This window comes from Ochotona princeps, chromosome 9, assembly GCF_030435755.1.
Source record: "Ochotona princeps isolate mOchPri1 chromosome 9, mOchPri1.hap1, whole genome shotgun sequence".
NCBI lineage: Eukaryota > Metazoa > Chordata > Mammalia > Lagomorpha > Ochotonidae > Ochotona > Ochotona princeps.
In genome coordinates this window covers 54,316,144-54,334,811 of record NC_080840.1, presented here as the reverse complement: position 1 = coordinate 54,334,811, position 18,668 = coordinate 54,316,144, and the positions used below count along the sequence as shown (strand labels likewise).

Below are 18,668 nucleotides of genomic sequence, written 5' to 3'. Positions count from 1 at the left end.
TGGTAAAGACTTCTGAGAAAAGCCACCAAGAGCACACGCAGTCTAAGTGAAAATAAAGAAGCAGAATTACATAAAAATAATATCATGCACAGCAAAAGAAACAATCAGCAAAGTGAAGAAGCAACAAAGAGAAGGGGATAAAATCTTTGTACACCACACATTAGAGAAGGAACTAATATCCAGGATTTATAAAGAGCTTCAAAAATCCCATATTCGTAAAACAATCCAGTTCAGAAATGGGTGAAGGAAATGGAAAGACATTTTCCAAAAGAACAAATTTGAAAGCCAACAGACGTTATTAAAAAAATTTCAGGTTGCCTAGGTATTAGGGAAATGCAAATGCAAATCATATTATTTCCATCTAACTCCAGTGAGAATGACCTACATTTGGATATCTCCTAACATCAGCTACCACTGTGGATGTGGGGAAATCCACACTGTTCGTAGGAGTACAGGAGCAAGCCACTGTAGCCACTATGAAGTCAATAAGGTGACCGCTCAGACAACCTAAAATTGATGACCCACTGTATAATCCAGCTGTTCCACTCCAGGGAATATATCCAAAGGAAGAGAAATCTGCATATGAGAAAAAGTTACCTTCAACTTCACATTTATAGCACAATCCATGATAGCGAAGACATGAGAACAACAAAGGTGCCTTTCAAAAGAAAAAATGGAAAAAGAAACTGTAGTATGTCTCCTATATGAACTACCACTGAGCCATTAAAAAGAATGAAATTCCTATTGTTTACAACAAAATGGTCCCAACTAGAGATTATGAAATAAGCCAATCACTGAAATAAGCCAATCCCCAAAAGTACAAATATCAAGTGTTCTCTCTGATATAAGACAACACTTATGCAAGAAAAAAAACAGACATATAGGTAAATATTGAACTATATAATGGAGACTAGCATACCAGGAATTGAAGATACACTGCAGTATCCATCTCTACCCCTGAATAAATAAGGAGTCCCAATGAACTATTAAATATATCTTGACAATATGATACTATATTATCTACTACTATTTCGATACCTACAATGCCATGATACACTTAAGTAACAGAATGTTGTACTTTTGACTGTTGCTGAAGGACTATACTATTAGCTATATGGCAGAACATGATGGTGGGAGGATAATGCAGCAGGAACAAGGAGAGTAGATGGGGTAATCACTAATCTTATCAAAGTATATCATGCAAAATAACAATACCAATAAACATCCACACATAAACAAAATGGACAAGTGCAGTGGCTCATAGGTCTGCATGCTTCAGCATAACACAGCAGTTTGAAAGCATTCAGAACAGGAATAACTCCTTAAATTTATAGGGACAAAATAACTCTGTGTTTAAGTAGTTGTTAAGTGCTTCAATGTGAGTTCTGCGTCTATGATTTATAGCCAGGTTTGCTTAAGGTAACAAACTCTTTGGCCTCAACTTTCTTAAATCTAAAATTTCCATAATTGGAGCTTGCCTACAAGTGAATTGAAATGAGAAGAGGAACACAAAATAGTTGACATCCTGACTGTCACACTTGTTTGCTCAATGTACTATTCATTATCTATCTGTTTAGTCTTTCCAAGAGTCGCAATACATACTTACTATCCACATGAATTTATTACTTATGGGTAGGAACACTACAGTGTTAGCTGTTTGTAGACCACTGCTATGTGCAAGCCAGTCAGAGCTCCGCATACCACAAAATAGCCCATGTCTTAAAGGTAGGAAAACTGGGAATAGGTCACAAAGTGAAGACAAAATCAAACAGAAAAATCAGTTTTAATGTGTTCTGGTTAGTTATTTTATTAAGTAATAATTTACCTATATATTACTATAGGCTCTCAATAGTGGGCTCTGTGGGAAAGAACTCCCTAATAATACATCGCAATTATTAATTGAATGATTACTACACAGCAGGCAATATATGAGTAACTTAACACGAAGTTCCAGCACACAGACTAAAATATTGACTGTCTGAGTTTGCCTTGCAGCTCTTCACCACTGAGATCAGAGAGTTCATAAATTCCAGAAGCTCCTGTTAGCCCAGCTGTTAGCTAATGAATAATAGAACAGATCTCACAAATGCGGTTTCATGAACAGTATAGGCTCTAGTTAATTTGTCTAGGTGGATAGACTATCAACATCCCAATTTTATCAACTATCAAGTGGGAATAAAATTTCCTAGCTTACAAGCCACAGTTAAATATTAAACACATACAAGTAAACAACTGAATACAGTTTGGTATATGGTAAATTTACAGTAAATGTTACCTATTTTATTAGCATGAAGCAAGCACAATTTTTTAAATTTTTAGTCCTGGTCTAGAATATAGTATTACTAAATACATGTTATTATTATATTGTTACTATGTATTGATTTCAAGAGGCAAAGGCTAGATATTCAAATTCAGTATTAATCAATATGTAAAAGAGGTGGCTGAAGAGAATGGCATTTTCTGATGAGTAATGTAAAAGATACACAGATTATATACAACTCTAAGTACTCAAAAATGTGAATTTTCCTTAATTCAGAACATCAGGGACACCTCTCTTACTCTTCATTATTGAGACCTCTGAGGAGTTCTTCTAACTGCAGTTTGTTTTTGTCTTAAGACATTCCTTGGGTCAACAGACTTTACTCTCAGAAGTCCTACAAAAGAAACAATTCTCATTTACCAAAATAAAAAAATGTTTTTAAATCAGGATAAAAACACATAAGATAATTTATCATCCTCACTAACTTTAGATGTACAATCCAGTAGCATCAGATATGCTCACACTGTGTGCAATTTCTATGCAAATGAATGGTGAGCATACATTTTTCATTTTGTAAAACTAAGACTACACCCTTTCATCAATGCCGCTCCATTTTCTGCTCTCACTATTCTACTTGTTTCCAACAAATACATCTATTTAAATATTTCATGTTAAATGGGCCCATATTTATCATACTCTTATTGATTTATTAAAATTAAAAAAAATCCTCACAGTCAATCCATAAAGTAGTATATGGTTGTGTTTCTTTCCTTTTCTAGGTTGATTAGTACTTCATGATATGCATATACCACATTTTGCTTCTATTTATCTGACAGTGTGCAATCAGTTGTTCTCACCTATTTGCTATTGTAAATAATACTGGTATGAAAATGTGGTTGCAAATATATTTTTCATATATTTTTGTCTATTTGCATATCATTTTTGGAGAAATGTCTATTTAAGTCCTTGGCCCATTTATTAGTAGACGTTCATTTCTTTTTTGCTGAGGTGTAAGAATTCTTTCTTACATATGCTGTATATTAAAATACAATCTGTGAGTTTGTTTCATTTCATTGGTTGTTTTATCATTATATCAATTTTGTTCTTTGATGCATAGAAATATGAAACAATTTTTGAGGATACTATTGATCTTTTCATAGAGTATTTCCTTTGTAAGGGTAAATTAGTGAAAATCCTCTAGGATTCAATAGCAGGAATGATGAGATTCTTCATGAACAACTGATCTGTGATTCTCTGGATGATGATGTCACTGATTGACAAAATACTCAACTGTGGCCCAAGGGAAACAACAGTACTTCAAAGAACATCCAAGAAGACCATCAAAGCTGCATTTTGTGCAGGAGGTTTGCATTTCTCTATGCTTTATTTCCTCTGAAATAATTCCCTACATACATCACTGAAATGTGTTATATTTTGGGTTTTTAGCATCCTACCTAACATTTTCATGTTATGTTATTAATATTATCCTTACTAACTACTAAAAATGTCTGCATTTTAACAGAGCAGAAAGATAAATCTTTTTTTTTAAGATTTATTTATTTTATTGCAGTCAGATATACAGAGAGGAGGAGAGACAGAGAGGAAGATCTTCTGTCCGATGATTCACTCCCCAAATGAACCGCAACGGCTGGTGCGCGCTGATCCGATGCCGGGAACCAGGAACCTCTTCCGGGTCTCCCACGCAGGTGCAGGGTCCCAGTGCTCTGGGCCATCCTTGACTGCTTTCCCAGGCCACAAGCAGGGAGCTGGATGGGAAGTGGAGCTGCCGGGATTAGAACCGGCGCCCATATGGGATCCCGGGGCTTTCAAGGCGAGGACTTTAGCCACTAGACCATGCCACCGGGCCCAGAAAGATAAATCTTAACATCTATAAATAACTTGCTGAAGGCCATAGGGTCATTAAGTGGTGGGAGCCACGATTCAACAAAAATCTTATCTTTGTGTTCTTCCATTGTATTAGCCTACTTCTTCAAGTAGTGACACAAATACCCACAGAAAGTGTCACTGGGATGCAGTCACTGTGTTCTCCAAAGGAGCATGGAAGGTAAGAGCAAACTCTCCAAGCTAATCAGGGAAGAAAGGAGCTTCGATGACAGGCAACAGGAACAGATCCAGGACTAACACAAATAAAAATGTGAAAATAAATTACATGGCCTAGAGTCACCGCAATCTGGCCACTTGTTTTCTATTCCTGGTTAAGTACAGATGAGATTCGAGACTCTGGTTAAAGACAAAAGAAAACTGGTAGATAAAGTGTAAGACATAGATCTGAGCCACAATATAAAGACAGCTAATTCTAGTCTTGGACATCGGGCTGAATTTGTTCCAGAGCAGGGAATCAAAGAAAAAGTTTCAATCAGGACTCTGATGTAGGAAGATATCCACATAGGGCTCTCTACAACACTGCTGGAAAAACCACTCACGGAAAGATTTCTATCAAGTAAGCCTGGTCAGAAAATGAGGCAAGCAAGAGAAAGTTGGGAGGATCTCTGACAAAGATACAGATCTTGCTGAGGTCACGCTCAGCCTGATTCCACAGACCTCTACAAGGTGAACAGCATCTCAGAGCTGCATATCATTGCACACAGGTTGAGGACCCACTCAGGCATCCTTGACCACACAGCACTCAAAGTAACTGAAGGATAGTTCATGGCACTCCAGAACAGGTTAGTGAGACAGGCACCAACTGTGTTCACTCTGAAGCATTTTGAAACACAGACACCTTAAGGATTATGTGTATGTGAATGACTGTATCATCTTAACTTAGATACTGGCTATACAAGCAGAATAATGGATTCCTGAAGGTGCTCAAGTCTAAGTCCCTAAAACCTGTGCATATATGATATGGCAAGAGGCTTTTTCAGCATTATTGATAAAGAGACTGAAATGGGAAGATTACCTGATTGGGCCAGGAGACCCCAAGCTAGCATGATTCCATAAAAGTAGAGATCTTTTTCTGAATAAAGTTATAGAGAGATGAGCTGATGCTTTAAAGATGAAGCAGGAGAGCATGCATGAACTAAGGAAGAAGGCATCCTCTAGAAATCAGAAAAACAGAGGAAACCGTCTCCTCCTAGCATCATCAGAAAACAAACAGCATTGAGGACTCCTGGATATCAATGTCAGGAGATTCCTATTGACCTTGTAACCTAAAGAACCATGAGACATATTTCACTGAGCATACCAAAAGGACAAATATATGTTCTTTCTGATACGAGGCATCTTTCATGCAAAATACAGGATCAATAGCCCTTTCAATATTCTTTGTGCTACATGTCAGAGGTTTTGATTTTTTAATTTTCATTTATTCATAAAAGTATTTTTCTTATCAATTTTTTCACTGACTCATAGGTTACACAATGCCATCATTTTCTTCGAGATTTTTGATTTGATTTTCCTTTTCATTTCTCCAGTGACACATTGGTCATTCAGTGTGACATGTTATTTAATTTCATGTTGCTGTTACTTTTCTATTTTTCCTCTTGCTAATTTTGTTACATGGCTTTTCATTTAAGGGGATGTATAGTAACTATGTAATAGAGACTATCACATCCAGATGTGAAGATACAATGCAGTTTGTATCTCTACTTCCAAATCAAAATGGAATCCCAATGAAACTGTTACATATATCTTCCTTTTTTCATTTTTTAAAAACTTATTTTATTTTTACTGGAAAGTCAAATACACAGAGAGGAGAAGTGGAGAGAAAGATCTTCTGTACCTTGATTCACTCCCCCATCAGCCAACAAACTGAAGCCAGAGCCAGGAGCTTCTTCCAGGTCTCCCACATGAGTGCAGGGTCCCAAGACTTTGAGCCATCCTCAACTACTTTCCCAGGCCACAATCAGAGAGCTGGATAGGAAGTGTGGCTGCTGGGATTAGAATCGATGCTGATGTTGGATCCCAGTGCAAGGAGAGGACTATAACAGCTGGGCTATCATGCCAGGACCAACATATTCCTTTTTAAGCACTACATTTGTCATGATTTTTTTAGATTTATTTTTAAAATTTTTTATTGGAAAATCAAATATACAGAGAAAAGGAGAGAAAGATCTTACATCAACTGGTTTACTCCTCCAGAGGTCACAATTACAGGAGCTGAGCCAATCTGAAGCCAGAAGCCAGAAGCCAGAAGTTTCTTCCAGGTTTCCCACATTGGTGCAGGGTGCCATTGCTTTGAGTGACCCTCCACCTGCTTTTATGGGCCACAAGCAGGAGCTGGATGGAAAGTCTAGCAGCCAGGGCATGAACCCGTGCCCATATGGGATCCCAGTGCATGTAAGATGAGGATTTAGTTACTGGGCCATTGCCCTGGACCCTTAAACATTTTCTGCCAGAAGAGCATGTGCATGTGCTTCCTTTGGAGCTAGTACATGAAGGTCAGCGTGTTGTTGGTGAGGTGCTCAAGAAACTCAACAACACCAAACAAGCAATCCAGCTAGGACATGGGCTAAAGGACCCATGGTAGCCTTGTAGCTTAAGTCATCTTGGATGTGTCAGAATCCAATATGGCTCCACTTTTTTTTTTAATTATTTCGCATTATGTGACAGTTTCATAGGCTCTGGGAATCCCTCCCCCCCTCCCCCCCCCCCCGGTGGATTCCTCCACCTTGATGCAGTATTACAGTTCAAATTCAATCAAGATTCTTTCCTTGCAAACGTATACTAAGCATAGAGTCCAGCTACTTACTGTCCAGATGGGTTGAACAGTTTCTTGGGGAGACCATTTCTGGTCCAAAGTTAGAGCTGGTAGAATATCATCCCAGTCAATTAAGAGTCCCAATATAACATCAACAGCAATTTGCAACATTATGGAGTTGACATGGTTTTGAGTAACCAGTATGTTACATATATCTTGACAACAGGATGTTGGACTCTCTGCCATTGTCCATACCTACAAAGTCAGGATACACTTAAATAGAAGAATTGTGGACTAATAAGTGTTAGTGAAGGGCTATACTATTGCATTGATATGGGGGAGATCAGCAGGAATTAGGGATTTGGGGAGAAAGGAAGAAAAGTTCCAAGACATATAGAACTGTATTATAAAATAATAAAGTAAATAGATGTAATTTAAAAAAATTGTGACACAACAGATTTATGGTTCTTCAATTTATCATAGCACCACAGAATATCAATACAGTGACTAAGGAAGGAAAACAATAAATTAATAAGTAAGAAGTTTAGAGTTCTCACAATAGAAGAGAAAGTCTTAACATTTCTGTTTGATTTTATTTTAAAATTGCTAGCTAGAATTAATAACTTTGAAAATTCATAAGCTACAATTAAAGGTCACAGAAAACTTCTTTTGATGAAACGATCACTGAGTTACAATATGTTAATAAAATGTTAATATTTGATGAATGTTAAGAACCAAATGTCTTCAGTGAATGCTTAAAAATAATAAGGGGAAATCAACAGAAGAAACTGTTATTTTCAATGTTCTGTTAAAGACAGGTGGTAGGTTGACACAAACTCTAGATCACTCTGATTGGCTGATATACAGTAGCTGCTTGTTGCATTCTCTTATTTAGGAACTTTAGAACAATAAGCTTCATGGTCACCAGAGGGTGCTCCTGGACAGGTTCTCATGCTACATAGTTTTCAAGCATTGGATGCTGGTTATGGCTCTTGAAGCCTTGATTCTCATCTGCCACTCAAAAACCAGATGTGAGATCAGAGCAAATATTTGGCAAGGGCATAAATAATTTTTCCAATAAAGGCTAATTTATAAGAATATTTGTCACAGAAATGATAAATACAAGCAATTTTCACGAAGTCTCCAAAAATAGGAGTATTAGATAAGTAAATGAAGATTGACAGTATTACAGAGTTAAATTAAATGAACACATCCCTGACCAAGGGCTGGGAGGAAAGTGGGTACGAGGGAGAGAATATGTCCTGAGGAAATACTGAGGCAAGTGTCAGGGTATCATAACTTACCCATATGTAAACTCATTTTGGTTCAAAAACTCATTTTGTGCGCACTAATACTGCTGTGAGTAGGAGCACACTGAAGAAGAGATGTGAGCCAAGTGGAGGAAGAGCTCTGCCCTGGCTGCCGGATGAACAAGGCAGCCTGGGTGTGACAGAATACTGAAATAAGAAAATGAATTGGAAATGGTGATGACTGCATCTTTGTACTAAAAATGAATGTTGGCTCTCACCACACAGAAGAGGATTGCTAAGTTTCTACAAACTGCAAGGAAGGTGATGAGAAAAATAGACCAACATGGCAAGATGAGAGACTCTCAGAATGGACAAGAATAGCCGAACAGACCCCAGAGACCACACTCGTACTTGCTGCTGTTAATACTCCAGACCTGGTCCATGGGGAGTAGAAACAAAGATATTTTAAAATATGATGTTGGCTTATTAAAGAAAACTCTTATTCAAAAGCATACTCATTAATGTTTCAGTGAACCAGAACTCTATTTTTATGATACAAGCTTCAAAAGGTATATTTGTCCTTGAAGCAGCATATTAACTTTATTATTTTGTATAAATAATACAGCTTTTACATGATGTTTATTATTTAAAATGTCAAGGTGTCTAAGATCCTATTTTTTGTTCAATTCTTTCTGCTGTTTTCTTTCCAGCTGTATATCAAACCACAGCCAAATTTCAACCTGTCTTTGAGAGCTACCTGGATTGACATTTGCTGAATGTTGATGATGACTATTTGCAGGTGCTGCCTCATTATTCAGTCAGATTTTCATTATCATGTGTTTATGCTGGGAAAACATATTACAAATAATTGAACATAGAAAAAGATATAAAAATCCAGCAATTTTCTACTGTGTCTAACACTAAAGACTTTGAAAAAATGTAAACTGGGTAACTTGCTTATTAATATTTCATTTTTGGGTAGAGGCACATGGAGAAAGAGGGAAAAGTAAGAATAAGGTAATAGAGATACGGGGTCGGGGGCAGGAAACAAGGAGAGATATCCCAGCCAGGGCTGGGCTAGGCAAGTCAGGAGACAGGAACTGCATCCTGGTTCCGAATGTGTGCTCCAGCATGGGGCCAGCTTCCCTTGCCTCCTCGAGTGCATTAGCATGAAACTAGACTAGAAACACAGCAACTTAACCCACTGGCTCATGACGCAACCCTTTCACTGCTTTGTTTCTGTGTTTAATGAAAAAGCCTGTAAAAATGCTATTAGTTTTAATTTCTAACACAGAAAATATTGACAGATGCAATCTGTATACACAAAATCTTGCAGTTCTCTGTAATTAATTCTCAAGAGCGAGAAGGGATCCTGAGGTCCCAAAGAAATTAGAAAACAACCTTCTCTCCAATTACTCTTAAATATATATCTAAATGAAATACGTTCCATAAGAAACAACTCACGGCAACAAGTTTTAACAGGCAATTCAAAACTCATCTGCTTCCTCCCCAATTCCCAGTGTTGCAGTTGCTGATCTCCCTGTCCCAGGAATGATGACTGATTGACTGATTTTTTTCACAACTGCCCAAATACACCCGTTAGTAGTTGTTACACTTATACTGCTGTTGAAATATATTTTAATCAAACCTGTATCATGCCATCATAATTTTCCCAACATCTTGCAAAATCAAAATAATCAAAAGGACATTACTAAATAATGTCTCCAGTGGGTAACTGAAGGAAAGCACAATTGTCTTCCATCTCATCCTCATTATTTATATCAGACATAATTCAAATAATTTATGTCATTTGTTGTTTTCATTTTTCATGTGGTAATTCAGTACTTACAATTATTTCACTTTCCATTTTATCTGACCAAATTCTAAAAGACTTGAACTCAAAAGAGTATCTGATACACATTTTTAATACAACAATTTCCTAAAAGATTCTAGTACATAACTTTGAAAGTTTCAAATTTTAATACCAAATAAAATATGTTTGGGCATTTCACATGTTTTAGAAACTGTTTGAATTTATACAGCAGATCAAAGCATAAATTCCACATTTAACTTTTATCAAATAGACAGTGTAACTTACCTTATCAAGCTCATCTGAAATTGCAATACCTAGGATTCAAAAGAGATTTATGAGAAAATTTAGAAACAATTTTTAATAATCTAACATTAAAACAAGTTTTATTTTGTAAAGTTAATGAAGTGCCTATTTTTTTTTTTTGCATTTCATTTTTTTTCATTTCCTAGTTAACTAAACAGAACAGACAATCCCTATTTTAAAAAACGATGTTCCAAAACTCTGGGCACAACTGTTAAATTAAGGAAAACAAAACAGGAATTGAACTCAATTATCACAACCACGAAGCGCTGAAAAAATGTCACTGGTGCAAGGAAAACAAAGCATGGCCATGTTCTGTGTAGGAGTTAAGGACAGAGGAAACTTGGAAAAACAAGAGGATGCTGTTTTGAATTGTTCAGATTAACCTGTTACAATTCTCCTCCTTCTGAAGAATTGACTCAAACTCTTAGAAAGCTGATATTTTAGAGCAAAAAATGAGTGGTTAGAATTTATCCTATAAACCATTAGACCGACAATTTCTTGAGCCAACAGAGACACGATTCCAGCACAAGTCCCCTTCTCACTGGTGCTTCACATATTTCTCACTGAAATCACATTTTTCTTTACCATTCATCCAAAAGTATTGCATGATGACAATGGAAAATGCTTTATCCTTAGTTTATTTCTCTGAGATTACAGTCTATGTTAATACTGCCCTTTCTTTCCTATCAGCTGTTTCTCTGTTTGTCTGTCTCTGCTTTTCTCTAATTTTTTTCTCAATAGTGGTGTTTTTGAAAAGAGAAGAAATTCTTTCCCGAAATGCCAGTGGTGCTTTGCTGCAATGTCTTTCTTCTTTCTCAGTACACTTCCTTTAGTAAAGTGATGACCAGGACAATGACCAGCACTGACTTCACTCTTGAGCTGCTTGTTGAATTACTGTCAACATTTCCACCTCAGTATAATGAGCCCAAAATGTTACCCTCCTTTTTTTTTAAGCAGAGTGTCCCGAGGGCGGAATGTAGGCACTGTGGATGGGCAGTTGAGCTGATGAGGCCAGCCCAAGAGTTGTGACAGAAAGCAAAGGGAGCTGGTGTCAGTCTCCAGATGCAACGAAAGGCTCAAGGTTGAAGTTCAAGGAAACACAAAGAAACTAGCAAGATTCAAGGTGAAGTTCTGCAGGGTAAGAAAGAATGAACTTAGTTACAAAAGAGAACGTGAATATCTCAAGAAATTAAGAGACTGATTAATTAAGGGCCTGTTTGTCCTGCTTACCCACGGGCAGAATATCAGCAACAATGAAGAGGATCATTCACCCCTTTTACTATTACCCTAATGAATTAGTTTGACCCAAAAGCAGAAGAAACATGTGCTTCTTACCTTGAAGACAAAACTAGAAACAGAGGAATATTTGAAATGCATTGCCCATAGCAATATTCTATGAAATTCTCTCTCTCTCTTTTTTTCCGTCAAATCACTGGCTACCAAACATGTTTATGTATCATCGTACTACAGAAGGGATCTAGCTACCCTATGAGGATTTTGGAGCAACTCATTTAGCAATTATTCAAAGATTTGTGTTGTGATGGTGACTTCTTCAAACACTGTTAAGAGATAAGTTTTCTTTTTTTTATTAATTATTTCGCATTATGTGACAGTTTCATAGGCTCTGGGAATTCTCCCACCCCTCCCCACGCCCCTCTCCCCGGTGGATTCCTCCACCTTAATGCAGTATTACAGTTCAAATTCAATCAAGATTCTTTCCTTGCAAACATATACCAAGCATAGAGTCCAGCTACTTATTGTCCAGATGGGTTGAACAGTTTCTTGGGGAGACCATTTCTGGTCCGAAGTTAGAGCTGGTAGAATATCATCCCAGTCAATTAAGAGTCCCAATATAACATCAACAGCAATTTGCAACATTATGGAGTTGACATGGTTTTGAGTAACCAGTATGTTAAAAAAAATGCAAGAGATAAGTTTTCATGGAGGGCTAGCATCAGTGCTGTGCTGTTATCACCAGTGCATTGTAGCCCATAGCATGGGGTCACAGGCAGGGGCAAGACATGGGACAGATAAGAGTTCTGCAGCAACTATAAACATTTCTCAAAACCTAATGTAACTCACATATGTATGATTGTTCGGACTTTCTAAACACATGGAGTTATAAATGATCACACAGAATGTCTCGGATTTTGAGCAAATTCAGAAAATGTCCAGCAAAGCAAATGGTTTCTGTCATAGTCTATGGTAGACTTAAAATACATTATTCAGTTTATACAAGTCAAACACGTTTATAAATGCTTGTATTTACACTTAATATAAGTCTACAAGAATGTTCCTGTGCAATATGAATTCAAGAGTAGGACCAAATTTCTTATTTAAATGTAAATATTTAAAGGACAGGGCTTAATCTGTTTTAAGGGACACAGAGGGGAGATAATGTGAAAAAAAAAATCCTCTTTCTAACCCATCATAAAGCTTAGATAACTGAAATTAAAAAACATGATTCATTTGTCAGGGATTGTGGATGATCTCTTGATTTGTTTAAACTTGCTGCATTAATGCCTTTGGCTCTGCAGAAAGCATTTTGTCTTTCAATCTCTAGAAAGACATCAGTTGATCTTTGAATTTTTTTCTCCACTGCAGACTTATGAATACAACATTCATAAAGATAGCAGTAATGCATCATTTATGGGGAACGTAGCCAAGAACTAGCAAATAAAAAAAAGATCAGTAGTAAAAATATATGTCACGTAGTTACAGCTCCTTTTGCTTTTATAAACATTGTGACCAGTTAGTTTTTCAGAGCTGGAAAAATTTTAGCAGAAGAAAACAGAGAGGATGATAAACATGGTTGTGAAAACTTATTTTTCACTACTAAGAAGCCAAGGGCTTCAGAATGAAATGCAAGCTAGTTAAATGGAACATTTGGTTTTGGAAAGAATTATACCTCTTGCTCTCCCAAATGTTTAGTCTGACAGTATTTTGTTCAGATACCTAATATTATATTTGCTTACAATTTACATATTTTACTGACTTTGCTCAATATATCATCCAAATTTAATCTCCATTCTATTATGCATAATTCTTTCAACTTTCTATTATCAAATTGCCCAGGGAATTTTTCACTTTTTAAAATTAATTTTAATCAAAATTTAAATTGATTAAAAACTTAAAAACAATTGAAATGATTTTAATGAAACATTATACTTGAGAAAAGCATGGTGCTATAAAGGTACCCATTTATAGAGCAGCCAGGAGAATTTTGCTGGTGTTCAGCACACTGCCCACAGCTATTCCCTGATAAGACATGAGCAACTTCTAGGCATTTCTTTAGTTCACAAAAGCCATCATAGTTTACTCAGAGAACTTGAAGTTCATACATTTTGGGGAAATGAAGTAAACAAAGAAAAGTCTAGCTTGTTGTTACAATATGTTGGAAGAAAAAGAAAGGCCCAGTATTTGAGTGTGGGACTCTTCATGAAACACATGGTTCTTCTGAGAGTCAGACTGAGAAAGTAAAGGAAATGCCGCGTCACTGGTGGAGGAAATGACAGTGTCCATATGGGACATTAACTTGCTGGAAGAACTAGATGAAATGAGCTCTCTCGGCTCCGCACTGTCTCTTCTAGGTAAAGAGAGAGTGACCCTCACAAACCCGACAGGGGTGATTTCCTGCTTCTAGATGGCTTTCATTATGCCCTTCAGCCTACTGGAATTGCCATCCAATCAAACCTTGAAAAAGATCTCTGTAACACCAACAATTTACCCAAAATAAAGCTCAGATTCCCCAGGTTGGAGTTGTGTTATTTAAGGAAGTAAGCACTGTTGTGACTCATGCAGACTTCCATATTCCCAGGCATAATCTTAGCAATAGAGATAAGATCTTCTTATAGCCATTAAAGTAGAAGTAGCAATTTTCCACAATTTTCCACACCTTACTCAGTATAATTCATTTCACAAAATAGGTTAGAAAAATCAAATAGCATGAAAAGATGCTAGCTATTTTTCCAAAATCTGGTTCTTCACTGAAAAAAAAAACTCTAATGCTATTACAATGTCAAGAAATACAAAAATCCCATTTATAATTATGAAATGAGATACACGTGTAGACATGGAACATATAACTTGTTCATATTGGCTTTGATTTGGAGTTGACCCAAGCTTCCTGGTAAAAACAAACCCTGCACATTCTTTTCCAGAGCATTATTCACTAATGTCACGATTGTAGTTTAAAATTAGCCAAGGTAGGTGCAGTCACATGAAGAAAATGCACAAATACTATCGATGGGGGTTTGGTTTGAAGCTATCAGTACACCTGTGAGCATAATAAACAATATTAAGGCATATACTTGTGTAATTATCACTTGTATAAAAAATAAGTTAGCAACCTACCCCTGATCATATGACAGTTGAAAATTTCTTTAGAAAACTTACATGGGGAACTGAGAATGTCAGTGTTCGCTGTTGTTACTGTTGTTCCACTTTTTAAGTATTTATTTATTTATTATTTATTAGAAAAGCAGAGTTACAGGGAGAAGGGGTAGGGGTAGCGGAAGAGAGAGACCCTCCATGCACTAGATCATTACCACAAGGCCACAACAATGAGGCTGTGCCAGACCAAAGCCAGGCATGGGAAACACCATTCTGATTTTCCACATTTGTGACAAGGACCCAAGCATTTGGACCATTTTCTACAGCTTCCTGAAGCACATTAGCAATATCCCACCATGACACATCAGTAGACCCATAGGAGTTTATTTTCAGTTGGTTACCCGAGAACAAAAGCTTACAAAATTTTCTGTAATGACTAAGGTGTAAATATCTTAGGTTTAGCAAGCCAAATATTGAATGTAGAATGTTTGTGTTTTTTTTCTTTTTTAAATTTTTAAAGCATTGGTTTTTTTATATTTTTTTAATTTTTTTTTGCATTTCATTGTTTTTTAATTCATTACATTGCATTATTTGATACATTTTTTATGCACTGGGATTCCCCCCGCCCTTCCCCACACCCTCCCCCCACGGTGGATTGCTCCACCTTGTTGCATTTCCATAGTTCAAATTCAGTTGACATTCTCTCATTGGAGGTATTTACCAAGCATAAAGTCCAGCATCTTATTGTCCTGGTAAGTTCAATGGCTTCTTGGTGAGACCATCTCTGGTCTGAAGGTAGAGCCAGCAGAGTATCATCCCAATCAATTAAAAGCCCCAACATAATATTTCCAACCATTTACAACATTGTGGCATTAATTGACATGGTATTGATTAACCAATATGTTAATAGGAAAATGCAGGTTCTCAACCACAACCTGTGACTGCTTCATAGACATTTCAATTTTGGTTTATATTCAACCGTGTTCTATACACCTTAAAATGGCTTAGATTGCTATTCAGCTATCTCATGCCTATTTTAATTTTAGTCTTTAGCAGTTTATAGCATTGAAGCACGTTTTCGCTGAACCTGGCTGTTTTTCAGGTGGTCTAACGCTATAATTCTAACAGGATATATGTTAACAGTTTAGGTGAGCATGTTTAGGAGGGGTGTGCAGAGAAATCTTCCATACCCCAGTGAGGAGTAACTAATCTTTGTGTCCCACCCAGTGAGTTATAAGTGCATCCCCACTGACCGCTTCCTGTCTGTTTCTAAGCTTTCCTTGTTGTTCTCTATCTATTCTAGTTTTATTTGTTTGCTTGTTTGTTTGTTTGTTTGTTTGTTTTGAGGGGTTTCTGGAGCGCTCCTGATGGTTATTACGAGAGGGGGTGGGGACCCAAAGTTGGAAGCAGACAAGGACCAGAAAAAGCTCCTCTCCCTAGGCCTGAAGGAAGTTTACTGTTCTTCTGTTTCTGCGGACCGCTCAGGGATCCTGGTTGTTGTTCCAATGTCCTTGGATCCTGCAAGGCAGGTGTTGGGCTTCTTCCATCCCATGTGGTAGATCCAATTGGGTGTGGGTGACCTCAGAGTTCTTGGCCTCCGAAGGCACTCCATTTCCCTGTGGTCTCCTTGGCAGTAGGGATGTAGTCCTCGGTGGTCGTACTGATAGTCCTTGGTGAGGATCTAGGAATCTTCAGGTTTGGGATAAAAGCCTCCTCCTGTATGCCTGCTCCACTCTGGGGACCCCTCCCAAGCATTGTTTTTTTTTTTTTTTAATTTTTAAAAAGTACAGAGATGTTTTATCCACACACCTAAAGAGAACTCTTCTATCTATTGATTCGCTCCCTACACGCTTGAAACAGCTGGGGCAGGGCTAGACTGAAATCAGTCTCCAGGAAGTACATCCATGTCTTCTATTTGAATGATAGGAACTCAACTGGTTAGGTCATTAACCACTGCCTTTGAAATGCATTAGCAGGAAGCTGAAACAAGCAGAGCTGGGAACTGATTCCAGGTATTCAAATGGGATATGACTGTTGCACGTAAGAGGTAAGCATGCTGCACCACAACATACCCCTAAAACTGTATTTTTAAACTTATTTATCTATTTATTTGAAAAAGATAAAGGGAAAAGGTAAGGGAAAGGGAGAAAGAGATACTGGGTCAAAGAGAGAGAGTGATGGCATTTATCTAAGCGTCTGCATTAGAGGTAGCTGGCATCTTTGTTATCTAATCCAGACACTCTAAATTGGCATTCAGGTGTCTTAATCAGAAGCTTTACCAGCTGACCAAAACACCACTACTCTGCCTGAAATAAATTTTTAAAAGAAAGAAAAAAATCAAAGAATTTAAAAATTTTATTTGGACATGGACCACACAGGCTGGAGGTGAATTTGGCATTTGCAGAGCTCTCTGTAGAAGTTCCTGCCTATCTTCCTCCTCAGCTGGCTTTTTCATTTTCCGAGAATAGGCTCAATCTGGATAGTTTTCATCAGCACCCCCTGACCTTTTGCTCCTCTTGTTTACTCTAAATGAGTTCAAATTAAAACCATGGGACTTCTGAAGCTGCCATACTTGAATACCTGGACAGCCATACTCCGTCTCCAACCCAAAGGAGCCATCGCTCCTGTCCTTTCTAGTCCCAAATGCAAAGTACTCTTTCAGATCAGACATAACAAACCCGATTCCTTTACTTTATTTCTTGGCTTCATTTAATCCAAATTTCTCTGGCATTTGCTCCATGTTTTAGTTTCTTGTTTTTATCCTGAATCTGCAAGATTCGCATCTTGGTTTTCTTTTGTTCTGAGAGCCATTGCACAGACTTGTGTAACTTCTCCATCTCCCACTCTGTTCCTCACACCCAACACAAGCAAACACACACAAGCACACACACACACACACACACGAGAAACTAAATGGAACCAAACTGAAATGACCAACTTATCCCACCTTCCACCTTCCCCTACTAATCATTGCTCTCCTCCACAGCATTCCGTTTTGCCACAGCATCTCAGAGCAGGCTGTCCTTTTCTCCTTCCTCCCTGCCCATTCAGAGTCCCATCCACCTCACACTGACTTCTGCCCCCCAACCAGTTTAAAACCACTCTTTTCCCAGTAGCTCTTGATCATTAAACCAAATCAAGCTTTTTCTGTTTCAAAAATGCACTTTGCATAGTTAAGATTTCAAATCAATACATGTTTCTCATAAATAATAGAAAATAGAACAAGAGGAAAAGGAAAATAAACCTTTACTCACAGGCAGCCTGTGGTTGTACAGTCATACACACAAATATCGTATGCCTGTATACACACATTCACATGTAAGAGAATATCTTAAGTGAACTTTATTAGTCTTTTCTACATTATATTTTCTTATCCTTATTTATTATATTTCATTATTGATTTCTCCAACAGATATCTATGCTCACAATATCTATGTTTTTACATTTTTCTTGCATAACATTAGGAACCACTTTGGACAATACATATTTCTAGATTATGTTCTTTCCTTGATTTCTATAAAAGCATTCTATCTTATTTTTCATCTGCTTCTGTGAAAATTCCTTTTCAGTCTCCTCAATCAAATCACCCTTTCCAGTATTCCAAATGTTGATAAGACTTCTGTGTATCTTTCCCTATATGCACAACAAAGAGTCCCGTATTTTTATGTTTGAAATATACCAAGCCTCTACTCTCCAACTCTCTCGAATCTTATGTAAGTCAGAGGTACCACCCAGTCACCTTGATTATAAACAGCACCAGAAAAAAAAAAAGATGAAGACATTCTTATCTCTTTTCTCACCCTTCCTTCACATCAGTCAGTTACTCTTAGTCACAAAACCTTCTAGATTTTTCCTAATCCCATTTCTCTTTTCCACCCCATGGTTACTACTTTATTTCAGGCTGTCTTTATTCTGCTTTCCTCGAGGCATGCACTATACCAGTTCTGTTTTCAAAGATGCCACCAGATTGACCCAGAAAAGCACAGAGATGGTTCTAATCATGACTTCAGTAGATTGCTGCAGTAGATTCTTCTGTTGACTAAATTTTAG

At 37.3% G+C, this 18,668-nt stretch overlaps 1 protein-coding gene across 1 annotated transcript in view; it reads right to left on the bottom strand.

Annotated features, from left to right (window-relative positions):
- Window positions 1-18,668, bottom strand: part of C9H8orf34 (chromosome 9 C8orf34 homolog) — a 180,641-nt gene that overhangs the window by 43,365 nt on the left and 118,608 nt on the right. Inside the window, exon 5 of the mRNA XM_004588031.2 lies at window positions 10,269-10,297. Coding sequence (XP_004588088.2) covers window positions 10,269-10,297 — 29 coding nt within the window. The remainder of the gene's footprint in view (window positions 1-10,268; window positions 10,298-18,668) is intronic.